This window comes from Sceloporus undulatus, chromosome 3 (genome assembly GCF_019175285.1).
Source record: "Sceloporus undulatus isolate JIND9_A2432 ecotype Alabama chromosome 3, SceUnd_v1.1, whole genome shotgun sequence".
Lineage (NCBI taxonomy): Eukaryota > Metazoa > Chordata > Lepidosauria > Squamata > Phrynosomatidae > Sceloporus > Sceloporus undulatus.
In genome coordinates, this window is record NC_056524.1 from 79,453,748 (window position 1) to 79,476,444 (window position 22,697).

General features: G+C 37.5%; 1 protein-coding gene across 13 annotated transcripts in view; it reads left to right on the forward strand.

Annotated features, from left to right (window-relative positions):
- DMD (dystrophin) overlaps positions 1-22,697 on the forward strand; it is a 1,477,396-nt gene that overhangs the window by 795,631 nt on the left and 659,068 nt on the right. For all 13 annotated transcript variants that reach the window (XM_042458881.1, XM_042458877.1, XM_042458883.1 and 10 more), the window contains one exon: positions 6,008-6,158. In XM_042458881.1, coding sequence (XP_042314815.1) covers positions 6,008-6,158 — 151 coding nt within the window. The remainder of the gene's footprint in view (positions 1-6,007; positions 6,159-22,697) is intronic.

Sequence of the window (22,697 nt, forward strand, 5' to 3'; positions counted from 1 at the left end):
CTTCCATATAATGTATTTAATTAGTTACGTTCTTTCTATTTTCTCCAGGGAAATGATAACGGATGCTTTCAATTCTTACATTCAAACTAAATGCTCTGAAGCATATCTCTATATCATTTACTCTGAAATGGGAGGAGAAATTCCTGGGATATTTGAAGTCTGTTGTGTCTCTGATCGAGAGAACTTGTGGGGGTGGAGTATAGACTTTCTTCAGCTTGGAAATTAGTATAGTTGTGATCATCCTGACTGTAACTCCATGTAATTCAAAAAAATAAGAAGATCCATGTTGGACCAGGTCAAAGGCCTATCTAGTCCAACATTCTGCTTTCATAATGGCCAATAATTTGCCTTTGGGAGTTCCACCTTTAGAACTTGAGATCAGTTGCACCTTTACAGAGTGAAAGTTTGTTTGATTTTTCCTCCTCCCCATTCTGTCTTCGGTAGAGAAAATGGGGATTATCCATTCTCTGAAGCGAAGTGTCATTATCAGTAAAAAGGCTGGCAGGGCCTGATACCAGCTGTACATATGTTTGATTTATACTGTCTCTTTCTACCATGCCCAGCTTGTTTCTGGGGCCTTGCTAAAGATTATAGAAAATTCTGGTAGAAGGAAATAGACCTGCTGTGCTGGCCTATTTCAGTTAAGGACACACACACTCACATCATGACAACAGTATATGAACGAGCTGAACAATTACTTGTCAAACTTCTAAAAACACAACACCTTACAGAGCATTGCAATGGCTCCAGTTTCAGGGAACATGGTTCCAGTAGTATAAATGTGATATAAAGCTCCCATCTTTGTAACATAGCTGAATGTGCAGACTTGGTGCTGCAAGGCAGTTCAGATCTCGGGCCCAAACCAATTCTCTACCCTTCATGTACAAACTGCAGGGTGTTTTTTTTCCTGAATCTACTAGCAATCTCTACATATCACACTTTTAATTTACTTTACTGACACTGTACATTCAGAGACAAGCTACTTCTATAATTTTTACTGTGTGACTTCATGTCATTTCTGACTTATAGTGACTCTAAGTGAATCTATGACAGGATTTTCTTGGTAGAATTTGTTCATAGTGGGTTTGCTCTTGTTTTCCTCTGAAAGAGTATGGCTCAGCCAAGATGATCCAATGGATTTCCATGGCTAAGGAGTCTTCAAACCCTCATTTCTCAATATCCTAGTCCAACATTCAAAACACTACACCATGATGGCTCTCTACTTGTATAATATCTCCTGATAATATTTTTGGATGTAGTTATTGGTTCAATGCCTGACTGCAGTTAATTCTAATGTTGTTATATCCCTTTAGTATGTAAATTAAATTTAAAATTTAAAACAGGTCCATATTTTTAGTACAAAAACTAATTTTATAAGTCTGTAAAAACAAGTTTCCACAGATTACCTGTCAGATACTAAATGTTAAAACTAATACTTTGGTCACATAAGCAGTATTATTAATATTATTTTGAATTTTGTATATTTCTTGCAAGGTGCTAATTGTGCTAAATTAAGTTGATAACTGTATAATTTTAAGTTAACAATTTTTTGAGACATTGTTCTTAGGAAATATACAAACATACTGCACAATATATTATTGAAAGTGAACAAAGAGGCTGTAATTTTTTCAGCTGCATTTTCTTTCACAGAGATGCTGCCTTAAAATGATTTTATCCCAGCATTGGTCTAAAGTGTAATAGGTGGTTAAAACAATGGAGCCTTGTTCCCATGTATGTGTGGACTATTTTTATTCGAGGCAAAATGTTGCCCTTTTCTTAGATATAACAGAGTGAGGGGAACTTGTGAGGTTAGTACAAGCACCCACTAATAGACGGGGGGGGGGGACAATAAATAAGCAGCTGGAAAGAAAATTCTGTGGTCTCAGATATCTATATACTAATTCAGAGAGCATTGAAAATAAACAAGATAATCCTCAACTCTTATCACAGGAAGAGTGATTAGTAGGCATCATTGACACCTTGTGGAATGAGTCTCATGATTGGAAAGTAATAGTAGAGGGCATATAATAATAGGAAGAATATATAGTAATAACAAGACAGAAGGAGAAACATTATATGCCAAGAATGTGTACACCTGTGAGAGGATCGATAACTTAAACCATGAAAAACATGTCAAAAGCATTTGGTAAAAATCACAGAATAGTGAAGCCTTTATCCCAACACTACCACCAAATGTGGGATTTTCCAGCCCTTATCCAATCAAATACAAGAGTTTCTTCTCACAAAACCCCTCCCATGCCACCATCTGTGGGAGTTCCCCTCAGAAAATCCCACCAATGTGGCTAAATTAGGATTCCTACTTAACCCAACAAATGTGAAGACTTGCTTGTTGCAATTACCAAGAGTGAGAGCTTTCCCTTATCCCCACCTCTGCCACAAGTGCTATCTCCTTCTACCAATCTCCCCTGCCCCATTTTGACAACATTTGTGGGATCCATCTAAATGCCTTCAAGATTCCTGTGAGGATTTATATAACTCGTGTCAACAATGGGCACCCTCCTTTTTATTCAGTGCTGCCACCATAGACACCTTGTCTGAATCCAAGCTTTCACTTAGCATCCCTGAAGGCCAAAAGTACATAAAAACAAAAACAATTTTTATAGAAGCTAAACATAACAAAGCAGATTACACTGCTTTATATACACTGAAAACACTGATTACACTGTCTCAGACTCCTCTCTAGCCACTCAAGAACCTTAAAATGTCACTCATTTATTCCTAAACCTGTCTTTTAATCATGAATCTTTCACAGCATTTCACTCAGAACTCTAGAAACTCAACTATATTGTCTTTCATGAATTGTTGCTCACCAGCCTTATCAAATTTCCTCCAAACACTCAGTTTTGCTGTCTTCTTCCAACAGCTCCTTGCTTTGAACTCTATTACACAACCAATAAATTAAACAACATTTACCAGTATAAGTTTATGACATCATACTCCCATAGAGACTTCCCCCAGGCCACACTGAAGACTTTGGTTATGCCTTCCTGGAACATATGACCAAGCATTTTAAATGGAGTGATATAGTAGCAATGAGTGACTTCAACCATTCCATACTGCTGTAAGTCAAACTTTGCCAAGAATATAATGTTACATAAAATCCTCATGTGTCTTACTGACAATCTGATTTTCCAGAAATTGGAAGAGTCAAAAGGAGAATATACTATCTTGGAGATTAATAAAAAGGGAAGAAGTAATGAATAGGGTGGAAGTACAGTCATTTCTTTGGATCTGCAGGTGATTCATTTTGGACCCCCTCTGCAGATAACAAAAAACTCAGGAGTTTAAGTCCCATTTACTTCTATGGCAGCATGGTGTGTGTGAGGCTGCATCAGTGGCCACATACAAGCACCTCTATTACAAACAATGGGGGTTTGGGGCGGTCTGGATTTCCCCTAAAATGGTAAAAGTCCTGAAAACCAAGGAACACTTTCGGAAACTGGGTATGTTTTACTTAGAGACAAGAAGAATGAGAGGTTATAATAGCCATCTTTAAATATATGATATAAAGAAGAAGAAGCAAGGTGGTTTACTGCTGCTCCAAAGATTAGGTAAAGAAACCAATGGATTCAAACTACAAGAAAAGAGATTCCCCCTAAATGTTGAGAAGAACTTCCGGACAGTAAGAACTAATTAACAAGGAATTAATTGCCTTAGAAGGTGGAGGATTTGAAGCAGAGGTTGATTAGGTATCTTTCAAGAGTGCTGTAGTTGTGTTTTCCTGTATGACAGGGGGTTGGACTACAAGGCATTATTCTGTTTGAGTGACATTTTTCTCATGTAACTATACACTGTGAGCTTCCTGAGCATAGACCTGTTAGTCCAGTTGTTTAGGATCAGTTTCAATTGTAGTTTGAGGGACACAGCACTGAATAGATTCAGTTAGACAACCTGTATAAATTGAAATGATTCATGAATTGGTAGAGGTGTTTTGGGAACATGAAAACATGGTCTTCAGACAATTATGCTTGGAATTGTAGTTGCCTCTAGAAAACAGGTTTCCATCTTGTTGCTAGCCTCGTTGGCACAGAGTGCTTTTTCTCCTCTATATCTGATTTGAATCTCCAGGACAGAGATTGTCTGGAGTGATCCGTACCTCGATAACCTCTTGATTTATTTTTCACAAAAAGTGCACTTGTTCATGTTTTATGTAGATGTGGTAAAAGTAGTTTGTAAAGCAGTTTTGCACAGGAACCATCTATAATCCTATTATGCATTAATCACAATCCATGGTATATAAATAAAGGTTAATAATAATAATAATAATAATAATAATAACAACAACATGGGAGTTTTTTTTATTGCCACCTAAGTCCTGCCCTGCAAATAGGCTTCAGAAACTGCACAGTTTTCAAATACTTTTTTGCAGCATGAAGAAAATTGATAAAAGTACATGTTGCCTCCATAAAGAATGAAATTAGCAAAGAATAACACCACTACTTTCTTGCCATCTCCAACGTTAGGTATGATAGTTCAGGACTTTTTATTGTAAAAAATGCAAAAAGATAAGTCTTTTGCACAAATTACTTTTGTGCAATCAGTAGGCAGAAAACTGACATCTCCATAGGAGAGTACAACAGGAATTTCAATGTATAAAACCTTTGAATAGTGGTGAAGATGATGGTAGTGATAGTTCACAGTGAAATTCATTTATATAGGTATCCAACTTATTTCTCAATGTTCCATCACTGAAATACAAAGTGACATACAGTACATAGGTTCCTGGTTATGTCCTATTCATTCACCAATGATGACCAGAACTGCCTGTTGTTGCACTTATGTGCCTTCAGTCCATGCACTGGGACCAATAATAGCTAAAACATTTTATTGACAGTAAATGTGAAACATGCCTAAATACAACTGGTTGAGTTGTTAAATTATTTATTCACTTTTTAAAATTCCCTGCAGTTGCAAAGAGATGCATTCGTATACAAAGAGAATGTAGTTATTTTAAAGTCTTTTTCTTTATTGTAAACTATCTGTTATAAATTCTGCCTCCCAGCAGTTGCATACATTACCTTTTGCTGAAGAATTTTACAAAGGACTTTGTTTTCCTGCAGTGTTGTTTAAAAGCACAGCAATTCATGCTCTAATGTAACAGTGATATTTTCAACAAAACCAGGATCAAAACTTTATTGTTAGTATATGTGTGTGTATATATATGTGGGAGGCGAGGCTAATCTGATATGATATGATTTTTTATGTGCGTTAATTCAACATGGGTTAAATCTAATTGCCATTCCCAAATAGAATAGGCCTATTGAAACAAATGTTGAATGGTAAATTGACACTTACATAAATCTCACTGGTTGATGGGTCTACTTTAGTTGAAACTAGCAGTTCCATTTAAACCATAATATTTTATTTTCCTTTGTACTTCAAATTCTACACTTTCAGTATATAGGCATACTCTTTATAGCTTAGTTAAAGCATTTCTTTGTACAGATTGAGTTTCCCTTGTCTGTAATTACAAAATCCAAATTACTCCAAAATGAAAAAAAAAATCCATTTGTGGCTGAGATAGTGACACTTTTGCTTTCTGATGGTTCACTGTTCACAAACTTTGTTTCATGAACAAAATTATTTAAAATATTGTGTATAAAATTACCTTCAGCCTATATGTATAAGCTGTATACAAAACATAAATGAATTTCATGTTAGGACTTGGGTCCCATCTCCAAGATATCCCATTATGTATGTGCAATCATTTCGAAATCTGAAAGAAAAAAAAATCCCAAATCCTAAATGCTTCTGGTCCCAAGCATTTTGGATAAGAGAGACTTAACCTGTACCCGATCCATTGTAATTTTTATGCATGTTTGTTTATCCATCTGCCTTGCTTATATTTACAGAAGAAAACAGAGATCAAAATACTGCCAGTAATTGCATTAAAACTGCTCAACTTATAAGCAGTCTTGTAGACTTACTGTTTGCAATCAAATACTTTCCTGAAGTATTGTTCCATAGTTTCTGTTTCCTTCTACAGAAAATTTGAGAGATCAGTGGAGAAATGGAGGAATTTCCATCATGATCTGAAAAACTTTAACCACTGGCTAACAGAGACAGAACGGGATTTAGCTAAAATACAGATAGAGTCAGAGGATCCAGACCTTTCCAAAACCAAGCAATACATCAAGGTAGGATTCATCTGTATTTTTTTTTAATTCTAGGTAGTGTGTACTGTTTACAGATATGTTTCAATTATAGCCATGTGTACATTGATCCTAAATATAAAGCACATTTGCAAAATTCAGCATTTCTTTTTTGTCCAGAATTTAAAGCATAATGGTCTGCTTTTATTGACTTGTTCCTGCTCATGTTGTAAGCTTTATTCAGTGTATAGATAAGTACATCTTTGTTCATTCAAATTATCAGTGATTGACTAATCGCTTTTTTTTAATGTCTTACAGCAAAATTGGTGATCTAGTTGCATTTCATATTGTAAAGATCTGTCAAAATTCAACAACCCACTGACTTTGCTAATCAAATATTCAAATAGTTTATCTAAATTCATAGCTTTTGTTCACAAATTGATTTAATATATTATGGTATTATACCATTTTAAAAATTATTATGCCAAAACTGTGATTATGAATGGCAGCAAGTTAGCATATGTATTTAGCTCCAAGGTGCAGCCCTCACTTATTATTGTGTAATGAAGTATTTATTTTCTGTTCATATTTTTTAAAAAAAATATACATTTAGAGAATCACTAGATGTGACAACAGGGATCTGTGATCACAGGTTACATCTTTTTAGTGAACAGTAGCAGTACCCCCCCACCGCCAATTATTAACCAGAACTGTAGCATTATTACAGAGTTAATTCTTTCTCAAGTGCTACCTCTAATAAAAAAAAAATGCTTCACAGCTGTTCTTTATTCACAAGAGAAAAACATTCATGCAGCTCCATCTTATATTTTGGAGTACTTTAAAACCCTATAGACTTCCATAGAGTGAGGAGTCAACAGCTCTCTTGCAGCATGAGTCAATCTTTATGCAGTATGGAATATTAATCAATAGTGCATGTGCATTTTATAAATGATTGTAAACTGGATTGTTGAATTATTGCATCAATTAGCAAATATTGCTTGTTCAAATAGATCAAACTATTTTAGAATGCAGATAAAAATATCTAAGGAACAATGTGAGTTCTTTTTTCATTGTACAATCTTTCCAGATACTGTACTTAGGCCTGGTCCAGACAGGCACGATAGGGCTCCCTCGTCACATGTGCAGGGAGGTGCTTCTAGACGCCCCTCTCCCCTTGCACGTGACAAGGGCATCAAAATGGTGGTGTCCTGTACAGATGGGCACCACCATCATTACGTGACTGACGCCTAGCATCCACATGTCACGGCGCCATTGTGACGTCGCAAGTGCGCCATTGCCTGTTAAGTTGGATGAACACTTAAAAAAACATATATACAGGGATGCTTCAGTGACACTTCAGAAGTTTGACCAGCTATCACATCTCACTGCTTCTGGAGCATTTTACCAGCGATTTAACCACGGTAAGCCTCGGGTGTGGTAATCCCCATAGACTTCAGTCTACCTCCACCCAATGCATCTGAGGAAGTAGACCTAAGTCTACGAAAGCTCATGCTTCCAATTTCTTTCTTTCAGTTAGTCCCAAAGGTGCTACAAGATCTCTCTACATACTGAGTCCACAGAATGCCACAGCTATATCTCTAAATATAAATGGAAAATTATTCATAACTCTAATTCCAACCTGCAATATGATATGCCGTTGTAATCAAAACTAGAGGTGGTGTTCAGGGAAATGGGTAGGATTGCTTTGCCTTTTCTACGTGGTTTGCTTAGTCATTTTCAGTAGGGACCAGTGGAGAAAACATTTATTTGTCTTCATCATGTTCTTATTTTACTAGCAACTATCTACACTCCAGAGTTGTTTTATTAATATAAATACCACCAAATACTCTTCTTACAGAATCCCCAGCATTCTCAAAGCTATGCTATAGCATTTAGCAACATAGCTATTTCTCTCAAGAGTTATGTGTTGCATGGATGTAAGTCATTCATAGTTATGTCACTGTTAGTTTTATTTTTAATTTGATGGATCTAATTTTAATGCAGCATAGGAGAAACTCTTCTGAGGGCAACAGTGCATTGTCCATAACAGCATATTGCTGAGCTGTCAGTCTGAACCAGTGAATCAGAATATGCTCACCCATGTTATAACCATAATTCCCATTACTCTTAATGTCATAAAAATGTTGATGACTATTTTATGGCAGTCAGCTATTGTATTGTGCCTAACTAATGAAGATTCCATTAACAGCTGTGGAATATAATCCTTTTGTCTAAAACGTTTTGTCTTTGGGGATGCAACAACAAAGTTTGTGATACTCATTAGCTGAATTGGTCTGGTGGCACACAACACACAATACAAGTTTTCTGAGAAAACTAAACAGTTGATACTATACTTTCTGTGAGCCCATTAGAATTCTAAAGTGGCCTAGTGAGGCTTTTCTCTCTGTCCCATCACTTTCTCAGACTTGTTGGTGGGAACAATGGTGGCTGCTCCCAGACTTTGGAACTATCTCCTTGGCAAAGCCAGAATTGTCTGACCCTTGCTGTCCTTCCATCAGCAAATTAAGACATTTTTATGCCATCAGCCTTTTGGAAAGAGAATGGGGTGAGGCTTTAGTGACATGTGGTGCTGTTTTTAAGATTTGTATGCTGTTTTTACATAAATTTTCATGTTTACTGTTATCAATTATTTAATTGTTTTTTATTTTTATATTTATACTTTTATTTAAGCTTCTGTAAAGTTTTAATTTATGTTGTTTCTAAATATGTTGCCAGCCACCTTGAGACTCATTATTGGGAGAAAGATGGGATATAAATGAATATAGTAGTAATCATAGTAGTAGTAGTAGTACTAGTAGTAAATATAACAAAAACAACAGTAAAAGTAGATAAAAGAAAGCTGTCAGTTTGACTGGAACAAAACCACATTGAGGATAGTTGAAAAAAAGGATTAGGAACTGGACTTTCAGGAAGCTACTTCAAAGACCCAAAAGAAAAAAGGGGAAAGGAAGGGTGCAACAAAATAAACAATAGACATTACATTTTAGAAAAAAAATTGAGGCTTTCTAATTAGAAACACAGTACATGGACAAAGGAAGATTAACCCTGTCCATCTAAACAATTTACCCCACCCAAAATCTATTTGCCCAAGTATCCAACATTTTCCTTAACAATTTTACCATTTAGGGTACCCAATAGGGTACTGGAGAGACAATCTCCATTGGGAAACAGATACAAGAAAAAACAATACAAAACTGGGCTAATTAGTGAGGAGGCTATTTCATGTGGTGTAAAATTAGGAGAGGAAGTGTGCTATGGAAAAATGGAGAAGAGGAGTGGTCAGAAGCTTATTAAGACAGAGCAGTTAAGTGAAACAAAGCAGCAGATGGAAAAAGCAAGAAGCTAAGCAAATAGGAAAGATGGAGCTGACTAGGAAATGATGACTCAAGGAGAAAACAGGGTTATACACTCTTAGAAGAAAGGCAAGGATGATCAGAGAGCCAAACAAACAGGATAGAGTCTGAAATAGGAATTCTGGACATTATAGCCATCAGTAGAAACTACCAGTTGTTAGGTTTTCCCCCTGAAAGTCCCAGAACAGTTCTTTGTTTGGGGAATTCTGAAGGTGCATGTGAGTACAAGCGGCTGCTGCTGCTGCTGCTTTTTCACTGTTAATTTATTTTTTTAAAAGGAAAGAACTTCTTTCATGCCTCTCTCAAACATATCAATGATAGGACCCCCTCTTTAAAAGGTCCTTAGTCTTTGTAATTGAGAAGTTTAATTTCTTATTAATTATTATTAATTAATTATTTTTATTCATAAAGAATTATTAAAAATGTACAAAAGAACAATAAATAAGCAAGCAAACATAAAAAACTTTCTTATACCATCCCATAATCCTTACATACAACTTACAACCATCTCACATTAATTACATTCATATATCTTCCATTACTTCCTTCTTCATATCTCTTGGTAATTTTCCTTTTTGTTTCTGTCATGATATTCTATATGTTTGTTTAACTTCTCTTTCTCTAACTGTATGTTATCTTCTTTTCCTCTTTTGATTCCATCTTCTGGTTGTCTTTTTCAATAACAAAAACTACAACAAAAGAGACATAATAATTCTTTTGACTTCTTGATCCATATGTTGAGATTTCAACAAAACATAACCAATTACCATTGTAATCTATAAACATATCTGGCTCTCTATTTATACTGTGTATCAAACAATCAGAACTAAATTACTCCATTTTTCTTTTAAGAATTTTATCACATTATTCCAGTTATCTATTATTTTAGATTCATTTTGATATTGTAACAATCTTGTTAATTTTACCCTTTCTATTGCTTCTAATAGTTTATAGAGCCATTCTTCTATTTCTGGAATGTTAAGTCCTTTCCACAAGGGCCTTTTAGTACGTAGTGTGTATGTACTAGGGTTGCCCAGGGGGAACTCTTCCAGACGCCCCTAACCCTAGTATGTACACAGTACACTGCTCCCTCGGGTTACGAAATTAATTCGTTCCGCGGCCGCTTTCGTAACCCGAAAAGCCTTCGTAAGCCGAAATGTCATAGGCGCTAATGGGGAAAAGCCGCGATTCCGTGTGAAAAAGCCGAAAAAAGCACCAAAAATTTTTTTGTAACCCGAAAAACATTCGTAACCCGGAACAATTATTTCCTATGGGATTTTTTCGTATCCCGGAAATTTCGTAACCTGGGTATTTCGTATCCCGAGGTACCACTGTACATACATAATGGCAGCGCCCATTCTACATAGGCACTGCCATTAGGACGTCATGACCGTTGCCGCCTCCAAACAGGGTGGCACGGACATAAAGTCCTGGCACCGCAGAAGGGTGCCTGTGGCACCCTTTCCACGGCGCAGGAAGGAGCTCCGAAACGGAGCTCCTTCTCGGTTTTGTGTCACTGGTGCAACTTTTACACAGCTACGCCAGCGACACAAAAGAGAAAGGGGCCAAGTGGCCCCTTTCTCTTCTCCTCATCGCTGTCGGGGTGTCCTTGGGGCTTGAAGCCCCAAGGACACCCCCTTTCCAGGCCATGGGAAGTGGCCTTTTGGTGCTTCCTGCATCCTGGAAAAGCGGCGGATCAGGGCCTCAGGGCTGCCGCTGTGGCAGCTGAGGCCCCGATCCATCAGGGAAAGGGGCGGGTACAGGCCGCCCCAAAGGGGCGGTCTTTAACGCGCCTTAGGTTGTTTCCACTCTTTCGCATAGTGAATCCTGGCTGTTGTTAAGAAATAAAAAATCATTATACCGTATTTTTCTTCTAACTTTTCTTTAACAATGTTCCATAAAAATAATACTGGGCAAAATTTCAGTTTAACTTGCAATACATGACACATAATTTGATGCACTTTCTTCCAGTACTTTCTTGGCTTAACACAGGACCACCAGAGATTTGAGCTCAAAATTCGTCTACAGATCTTTTGACTCAGTTCTTAGTTAAAGAGCCTATGCCAAAACAGTGTGTATGCATCCTCTAGAAAATATAATTAAGCAATCTGAACCTGACATTGCTATAGTGTAGATTAAGGCACCCTATGTTTCAGTGTTTGTTAGATAGAATGGATTTAGCAAGGTGAAAATTAGTGCTACAAGTAGCTTTATTACATAGGGGTCATTCACACTTATTTTTTTGTCCTGTGGACATCCGGATCTCCGCAGTGATGCAATCCCAAAGCAGTGTTCTCACTATGTCCTTGAATCTCTCCGAGGCAACTTAAACCTTGTGCTCATTCTCACTTAACACCCACTAAAGAGAAAATGGCCCTCCCGCCATATCCAGTAAAGCTGTCACACGACCTGGATCAATCTGGTAGCGTACTTACACTACTGAAGTTCTAAATCACTCCAGCACTTTTAAAAAGACACTTTAAGAGACCCAGTGTCAAATGCATCAGATTAAGTAGGTTTTTCACTCCCCCCCCCCCCAGCAAATGGCGCCTGCATTTGGGACCACTCTGAACATCACAGAAATAACTGTTTCACACCGGGTTATTTCCAAAGTGTGAATGGGGCCATAGATTCCTCAAAAGTTTTTTAATACTCATCAGTTATAGGATTAATAATTGTTGCCAGTTCATTGAAATCTGATTCTACAATTCTTCAAAGTATTTATTTGCATGTTTGTCTCTAAATTTATAGTAGCACTGGGTCCAATAGTAATTGATACCCCCCCTCCCCCACACACACACATTTTGAAATGCATTCTTTCAGATGAAGAGTTTCAGAAGCGGAAAATGTCATTTTAGTTATAGTAGGAACAGTATTACTATGAAGGTATGAAAGTAGAATATTGTTACTTTGTTTTCCTTTCCTATCCATCACATGTTATATTTTGGTTATCACATTCTATTGCGAATGTAAACCAGTAGCAAGATAGACTGAATAAATCTAGTAAAAAAGCTAAACATTTCTTTAAAGTTGAGTTTACATTTCTAAATCACCCCAAAGCATTTTCTGCTCAGTTTATATACAGAAAGATCCATCATTTATTTTGTAGAACTGAATATGTACCTACTGTACATGTTGGGAGTAAACCTAAACATATATTAATGATAAAAAAAATATATTTTGCTGCTTTTGAGTGGTTGCTGAATATGTGAATAATAAAAAAAATCATAGATCTTTAATTTTATATGCTCTGAAGCTCAGATATGGCCAAATGTTGCCTTAATCTTCTGAAGTGTTTCCCAGTTGATTTTAGTAGAGATACTAAGTCCAGTGGACAAAGTATAGATTATTTGAATGTATTTGAACAGGAATTCTCATGTGTTCTCATTAGGTACTTGAATATTTTTTGATGTTTGTATGGCTGTCACCTCCAAAATCAAAAAGCTATTTTTAAAAATGCACAATTTCATTTATCATCTTTTAAATGTTTAGAGGGTACCACTGTACAGATTTTTCTGTACACTAGTATAATGAAGAAAGGTTAGATTTAGATACAAAACATACAGGACTGTAGAAAACATGAACTGGGCATATTATTGATACATTGGAAGTATTTAGATATCCCATCAGCCATTGCTAGCCTTATCCTTTGTCTACTGCTGTCCAGGTACAGATGTTGTTTTTAAAAACCACACTTCAAAAATAGTGTGGATGCTTTACAGTAACTTACCTGATTCCCTAGCAATGGCAGAGCAGAAATGGAAATTATTCAACTGGTGGACCCCAGCTCCTTCATGTTGCTTTAAAATGTTTGGGCTCATAATGGAGAAACAAACTGTGATGCTTTAGCTTAAAGCTCTTTCATTTCATTTCTTCACAAATTTTGGGAGACCCAAAATAGATATGTGTATTGGCTGTGCATTTTCAAAATGAGAAGTGACTGTCCAGTCTAATGTATTTTGTTTGGTATTAAAGTGTATTAGTTTTGAAAGCTGTTATAATGTTTACTTAGCCAACTAATTTGGGGGAAAGGTGGGATATAAATCCTATAAATAAATTAATTAAAAATATTGATTTGAATGTTTCTTTTGTGCATGCAGCTTGCTGGGAGGTGCCTGAAAGAAGGCTAAAGTAAGGTTTATATATGCTCATATAAAGAAATAAACCTCAAAAGAATGCTTTCAGGGAATTATAGAATACAGGCAAATATAGCCTGCTGCTTTAATTGGGAACCTAAAAGCCCCATATGTTAGTGGAGCCATTGATCTCACAAGCTTGCCTTCTAGATAATACCTTTAATTAATAGCTGTGAAGAATAATGCAGTCTCCTCCTAGGTCTGTCTCTAGGTAGGGTGTTTCTGTGCCAAGGTAGGGTGGGACAACAGAAAGTTAATTGGACTAGGTTCCAAAACACACTGTAGAAACAATCCAGTTCAAGACTGCTTTGACTACCCTGGCACAGTGCTAAGGGATCCTGGCAATTGTAGTTTATTGTGGCACCATAGCTCTCTGACAAAGAAGGATAAATGTCTCACAAAACTACAGTTTCCAGAATTGCCTAGCATTGAGCCGAGTCTCAAACTGGATTATTTCTGCAATGTACATTGGACCTCAGTTGCCAATTTTATTTTTCATGAGAGACAATAATGTATATATATAGAGAGAGGATTCAGTTGGTCATGGAAACTTGACTACAATTCCATATAACAAACTATTTAATATACAGCTATATTCCATTACATGCTCAGGGAAACAAAGCAACACATTTCATTTCAAAGTGTAACATGTGGGTTCCTATGCATTGGTGTTCAAATGCTAAAACGATAATTGAACAAATTATAATTAATGTAAAACATTTGAAAACATCTTGATTGACTGAAAATATATCCTCCTCTGTAGGTCAGTTAACAAGGTTCTCAAGGTTAACAAACTCAAGAAACTGTAGATGATAGCATCATAAAAGTAAAGGCATTCCTAGTTTCTTTCTCATGGGAGGAACACTTTCAAGATGATATCTGCTATGATGCATGCATGCATTGTCTATGGACAAAACAAAGCATGTCTTTCCTTTGGAACATTTTCTGCCTAGGAGGAAATGTATGCAAATTAAACTGATTCATTCAATTGACTGATTAAATTTTATTTTATTAGCTATATTATCATGTCTAGTTTCAATTACCATCTCATGGATGGTTCCTTGGTCAACATAATACAGTCAAGAGCCCCTTTCTTCAAATACAACAGAAATGTTTCAAATACTTCAGGTTTCAAGAAAACCTCGTTCCTGAAAACTGCTGGAAGGAAACTTTCTCCATCCAAGAAGGCTCTTTCTATTGGAGGAAGTTATTTTGGATCTTACTAACCATTTGCAAATGACAATTCTGCACATAAATCAATCATAAGTGATGCATACATCAATCATAAAATTGTTCATAAATCATTCAAAATGTCATCATAAATCATTCATATGCCCTCATAAATCAATCACGGTCATAGTAACTCACTCAACCACAGCAACATGGGTAAACATTCAGGTGGAAGGTACACAGAACCCAATCATGAATTTGTATCCAAAACTGATGGCAGAGGCCTCCCTCATCCAAACCCAGCAACTCACCTGTATGAGTGCAATATCCCACCTCACTCTACACTTGTGTGCTGCCATCAGGGATATAGCCAGGATTTTGGGAAGGTGGGGTCCAGATTAAGTGCCACCATTAAAATGGGGCATGGATGTGGTGGCATGGAAGCATTGTATCTAATGGAAGGGGGGATCCGGACCCCATGACCCCCCTTGGCTATGTCCCTGCTGCCATGCTGCTAGAAGGGTGACCTCCATCCACCCAAATATCCAGCAAAGAGTCCTGGAAAGGGCAGGCCTTTAGTCTTGGTGGCAGACCTTTACTTGCCTACAGACAGCTTCCAAATCTCAAACAGGTACTTACCTACAGGAGAACACACAACACAGATGTGGACACTGGTACAAAGCCTTGTCACAAACCCAGATGCCAACTCTGCCCACACATCTATTGAGGAAATTTAATTGCAAGCCCTAATGACATTATTCAGAATATCAAGAGGCACTATCTTGTGCTGATCCTCTAAGTGATTTATGCCATATTATGTCATCAATGCCTTTCAGCACTCTACATTCAGCAAACAGGCCAGTCCCTGTGCCATAAGATAAAGGGACATAAACCAGACATTAGAAATGAGAATTCACAGGAATTGGTTGCAGAACATTTCAGTCTTCTTGGGCATTGCGTCTCAGATCTCAGAAGAGTGGTTCTTGAATAAAAGAACTACAAAGGAAGATTGGAAAGAGAAATAGCAGAATTGGAATGTATCCACACTGGCTACAGTCCATCAGCAACGGTTTCACAGAAATAATGGTTTACTGGCACACTACACACATTTCAACACTATTTAACCCACATCTTCATGAGGGCACCCTTGGCCATTCACAATATCCCTCTTTCTATTTCCCACACTACATTCCAGTACTAATTCATATGGTTATGTACTGTTCCTGGGTGTATATAACAGCCTTCCTCCTGTCTTTGTCCCCAACGACCATCCTTAAAACATAATGACAACTAAATCTGAGGAAGTAGCCTCAAGTCCATGAAAGCTCATACCACCAACTTCTTTCTTTCAGTTAGTTTCAAATGTGCTACAAGATCCCTTTGCATACTAATATGGACTGGGGCAATGCTTAGAGTTTTTCCAACACTTTTCTATTTTATTTCAGATTTTTTTAGTTCCCTTAAGAACCAATTTACCAAGCAATTGCAGCAGAAAGGCAGGAAAGCTTACTCCTACTGAGTAGAAACACAAATTTTATTATTTTTATTCATTAATTTATTTTGTTTATTAATGTTTTAATATCAAAATTCAATACTCCAATCAAATGTACATGTTTAGAGTTCTCCATAGTTCCCACTCCAAACAAAACTGCATAACAAGCAGTTAATATGAAGCATCAGTCAATATAGTACTAGTTTTCAAAGAAGTAGTAGTTATGTTAATTGCCTGCAGCATAAAATGAAGGGAGGGAGTGGGAAAAAGAAGGAATGTAGCAGACCTTTTAAGATTACAACAAGCCCTCTGTATTCATGGATTATTCTGCATGCATGGATTGAACTCTCCATGTCATTCTCATATATATATATATATATATATATATATATATATATATATATACACACATATACATATCCTCTTGCCACTTTATATAGGCACCATGTTATTATACCATTATTTATACTGGAACTTGAGCATCAGTGGATTCTGATATCCACAGTGGGGTTCTAGAACCAACCCCAAAAGATACCAAGGGCCCACTAAAACTGGTTCTTATTTTAGCATAAGCTAAAATCACCACTAACTGACCACTATAAATATCTGAAAGTCCTGTATCACCTTACACAGCCCTTTGAAAAATTAGGGCAGAGGTCATGATTTGACTCTTTCTAGATCCTCTTACATTGCATTCCACTCCTACAACTGTATAAAAATGATTTATATCGTGAGACCTGGGTATCACGCTTACTGCATCTGAAGAAGTGGATTTATATCCATAAAAGCTCATGCCAAATTTAAAAAAATCATTTAATCTTAAAAGTGCTTCTTCCTTCCCCTTCCCTCTCCCCTTTTCCAGTCTATCTCTCCATATAGTGTCATGAAGTTCATCCACACTGCTACAGATCCACAATGTCACTGAAATGACTGCAAATGCATGGAGTGTTTTGTACAAATGCCTTTTCCCTTGAAACTGCAAAAAAATGATAACTTTGCAAGAAACATCCATGCTGCAGATTTGGACCTAAGAATTGGATCTAACTATACTGTCTACTAGGCTATTTCCCTGATGTGTAGAATAAGAGGCAGAGCTAGCAACATTGCTAAAATTTAGTAGTGTTACCATCCCACCCGCTGATGGAAATAGCAGGTTTTTAAAGCTATTAACACTTAGCATCCACTCATCCATGCACAAAGGCACTTAGCCCAGTGAAAAACATGCTTACAGAAATGCCTGGGGCATTTTGTGCTTGTGGTCCCCTTGCAGTTCCAGTCTCCTTCTAGTAACCATATGATTTCCACCTTAATGCAATTGTGATTTAGTTTCATAAACAAAGTGTGGGAACTAAGAGTGTAATCTTAATAATGTCTACCCAGCTCTAAGTATGATTAAATTCAATATGAGTTACTCCTATTAAGTGGCTATAGGACTGTTGCCTAAAAGATATAAACTGTTTATATTAATGCTGTGTAATTTACGACATGATTTGGTTAAGGTGAAAGGTAAGGCCGATTGATTTCATTGTGAGTTCAGCCCACAGTTAAAAATCATTGAAATCAATAGGGTTGAAAATCATTCTCTTTCACTGGATCATAGCCTCAGATGTTTATTAGTGATAGTAATAGTAAAAATCTTAATTTAATGAGTCTGTTAACTAGAGTCATTAAAGACTTGGCTCTTAGTGGTAATTATGGATTTAATCAATGGACTTACAGATACAGTACAAAACTACTCATTTGTTTCTCTGAGGAATATGATTGTGTTTAATTGAAAGCTGAACATCTGCTTCAGTGTTCTTTTGTTTGTGTACTAAAAGTTTAAAAGTGACTTTTATAAACAAGCTAGTGTTAGTTGTTCCAGAGAGACTTGATATAAAATGGATTTTTAATTCCAAGAGAGCATATTGGAATTAAATATCCCAGTGAGGTTCATATTTCTGTTTTCATACCAGAAACTGAACTATGATCTGTTTATGGCTCCTAAGAGAACATTATTCCAGTATAATTTTTGCATACAAATACAACACATTTTAAATAGCAAGTATAAATCATTTGTTAAGAAAGTTTTTCGCAGCTGGATTTTTAAACTGAAGCTTTGTACAACACAGAGTTTAGCTTAGCAGAAATAACCCCTAAAGAATGCTGTAATCAGCAATAAAATGGTCAGAAATCAGACCCATAGCACAATCAGTTCCAGAACTCCAGGCACATGATTGATTGGTTTAATATAGTTTAGATAAAATACAACCACTTTTAAACCTTTTTAAAGTTCCACTGATTATAGTGGGAAAATAATATAGCTACTTGGTACTCACTTTGGATGAATTTTCCAAGTATTTTGTGTGAATGCCAACTTGTCCTATCACTACTGGGGTGAGATCTCCACACTTCTACAAAGTACTTTCATTCATAACTAGTGCAAGCGAACAGCTGAATTAGTTGTCTTTTTGTTCACCCACCCCGAGTAAGTTTTGGAAGTGTGCACATATGTGCACATTGGCATGCACATAACTCCTCTTCCTAGTTCCCTGCCAAGATTTTTTCTAATAGATGAGCTGAAAAATGTGGTGGAGTGGCATCCCCATCCCAAACATTTGTGGCACTCCCTACACTGGGCAGCTTGCCCAGCCACCCCAAAGGCCAGATTGATCCATTAAAAATTGGCTGAGTGGCAAGTCTAATGAAACTGTATAGGCAATTTTTTACTGTGTTGTTAACTGATGTCAAATCAACTTCAACTTATGGTGACCTCATTAATGAGAGACCTGCAAGTCACTCTATAATCAAAAGCTCTGCTCACATCTTGTATATTCAGGGCCAGGCCTGCCTTGATTGAATCTATTCATCTAGAATGCAGACTTCTTCTTTTGCTACTGCCTTGTACTTTACCAAGCATTATTGCCTTTTCTAGTGAGTCATGTCTTCTCATGATATGGCCAAAGTATGACAGTGTTTAGTGATTCACAGTATCCATAGAATTCTTCTCTAGCGTCACATTTCAAATGAGTTGATTTTCTCCCTATCAGATTTCTTCACTGTCCAGCTTTTACTACCATACATAGAAATTGGAAATACAATGTCATGGACAATCCTAACTTTAGTTGTTGTTTACCACCCTCAAGTCGATCTCGGCTTATGGTAACCCTGTGGAAAAGACATCTCCAAGACACCCTATCCTCCACTACTGTTATGCCCAAGATTGTAAGGGCAACCTGTTTATCCTGAGAGCGTGTAATGAAAACCTCTCCCTTCGTGGGCGTATTCACAGCAAGGCTGAGAAAGACATTGAGACACCAAATTTGGTTTTGAACACCATGCATGTAACATTTATTAAATCACACAAGTAACACAAACATTGATTATCAAGAGCTCTTTCACTCACACATTCATACAATACTCACACACACTTTCCTTCCGCCAAACATTGATCAGGTGTTCTCGAAGGCTGGGGATGACACCGTTGCCGCGGTAGATGCCAACAAAATGGAGATGAAAGTCCAGGATCTTTATACTTTTTCTTCTCTTTAGCTTTTGGCTGCTGAAGTCTTGCAATATTGCAGCCTATTACTCAACTTCCTCTTTTGGGAGGACAGACAAGTTGTTCAGATCAGTCCGTGTTCAAAGCAACTCGTTCTGTTCAAAGCTCTCCATTGTCCTGTCAGTTCCTTATCATGGCGACTCAGGAGATAAGGTTCTTCCCGGTCATGGTTCGTCACACGTGGACGGCACCCCGCTTCAGCTTCCAAGTTTTCAGACTTTCCTCGCCTCAGTTGCCAAATACCTTCGTCACATCAGTGCTTTGCGCGGAACCATCTTGTTTGTTCCTTTAGCTATGTTTAAAGCACAATTCCTTGGTTCTTCGGTTCTTCAGCTCTGGGTTTAAGTCAGAGCTCACTCATTCGTCTTACACTACCCTTCCCTGTTTCTTCAGATTCATACCCGTGACCTCCTTCATTGAGTCCATCCATCTAACATGTGGTTTTTCTCTCTTCCCAATTCCTTCCACTTTTCCCAACATTATTGTCCTTTCTAATGAGCTGTACCTTCTCATGATGTGACCAAAGTATGTCAGACTCAGTGTATCATCTTTGCCTCCAGGGAAATTTCAGGTTTGATCTGTCTTATTCAATGATATATCTTTACAGTCCAGGATTTTCTCTAGTTGCTTCATAGTTGTCTCCCAAGTCCTAGTCTTTTTCTTATTTCTTGATTACAGTCTCCATTCTGATTAATAACTGAACCAAAGTGTGAAAAATGTTAAACTATGGTCCAAAACTCAGGGCCAGAAGAAGCGACTTCTGGCTGCTTTGGGGGCATGTTGTTTAGACAATGCATGCCCCCAACACATCCCAAAGCCACTTTGATGCTGCCAAAAGGAGTCCAAGGCCACTGCAAAAAGGAGTAAATTTAAACCAATTCTTGGTGGTGTGGCTTGAGGCCTGTGGTAGTGGCCTGCTTTGAGGGCAGGCCATGCTGTCGCTGTGGTCCTGCCAGATCATAGCTGGAGGGGCCAGAGGCCTCTCATTCCCAGCCACCTGATTTGCCCTTATTTCAATGTATTTATCATCTACTTTAAAGTTAAGTAAATCATCTGTGCTCATTATTTTTATTTTCTTAATATTCACTTGTGACCCTGCCTTTTCACTCTCTTCCTTGACTTTCCTCAGTAATTGTTCCAACTGTTTGCTGTTTTATGCTAATATATGGTGTCATCTGCATATCTAAAATTGCTGATGTTCCTTCCTCCAATTTCCATGCCTCCTTCTTTTGAGTCTAATCCTATTTTACATATGATATGTTCAACATAAGAGGTAAACAGATAGGGTGATATAATGCACCCTTGCCTGACTCTCTTGCCAATTGGAAACCATTCAGTTTCTCCTTATTCTGTCCTGACAGTAGCCTCTTTTACTGAATATAGGTTATGTATCAGGCCATATAATGTTGTGGCACTCCCAATTATTTTAAAAAGATCCATAGTTTTTCATGATCTATACAATCAAATATTTTGTTATAATCTATAAAGCATGAGGTGTTTTTCTTTTGAAATTATTTGGTGTACTCCTTTATCCAACATATGCTTGCAATATGATGTTTAGTATCTCTTTCTTTTCTGAACCCATTTCGGACATTTCTCACAATATACTGTATTTGGGAAATGTCCTTGTAGAATTTTGAACTACATTTTGTTTATATGGGAAATTAATGCAATCTTCCTTTGGTTGGCGTTATTCCTGGATTCCCCTTTCTCAGGGACTGGAATGTATACTGAATAGCATGGAGTGCATGACCTCCATGTTTCCAAGCTTCAGGTGGAATTCCATCAATCCCGGCAGCCTTGCCGTTTTTCATCTGCTGTATGGCCTTAACGGTTTCTTCCAAAGTGGGAGCTATGTCCAATTCTTTCTTCATCGGTTGTTGTGTCAACTGTTGAATAGCTGAATCTTGGACTACTTGGTTGGCACTAAAGAGGCTTTGGAAGTGTTCAGCCCATCGGTCCAGAATGGAAGCTTTATCTGTGATTAGTGTTTGACCATCTGAACTGTATAGGGAGCTTTGGGTCTGATATGTAGGTCCAAACACTGCTTTAAGAGCTTCGTAAAATCCTCTGGAATCACCCAGATCTGCACAACATTGTGTCTTTTCTGCTAAATTGATCCACCACTTGTTCTGAATGTCTCTGAGTTTGTGTTGGAGTTGACTACATACGAGGCGAAAGGCTGCTTTTCTTACATGGCAGGATGGCTGGGCGAGGTGTGCCTGGTGAGCAGTTCTCCTCTTTGCCAACAGCTCCTGGATCTCTTGGTTGTTTTCATGAAACCAGTCTTGGTTTTTCTTGAGGGAGAACCCTAAGGATTCTTCCGCAGACTGCAGAATGCTGTTTTTGATATGTTGCCAAAGCGCTGTAGAAGAAGAGTCTATAGGGTGGTCTTCAAGTTTTGTTTGCAGATTTGCCTGAAAGTTGTCTCTCATGGCAGCTTGTTGAAGATTGTTGACTTGGAGTCTCCTCTTTAGGATGCCACCCCTCTTAGGTTTAAACTTAAAATGAAGGTTTAGTTTACATTTTACGAGGCGATGATCTGTTTGACATTCTTCACTGGGCATCACTCGGGTATGATGGACATTGTGAATATTTCTCTGGCGCACTAGGATGTAGTAAATGAGGTGCCAGTGTTTGGATCTGGGGTGCATCCAGGTTGTCTTCAGGCTGTCTTTCTGCTGAAAGATGGTGTTTGTAATAGTCAGCTGCTGTTCTGCACGAAATTCTAGCAGGAGACGTCCATTATCGTTACAGTTTCCAACACCATGCTTGCCTAAAACACCTTTCCAGGCTTCGAAGTTCTTTCCTACTCTAGCATTGAAGTCACCTAGGATAATGATTTTGTCTTCTGCAGGGACTTTTTTGTAT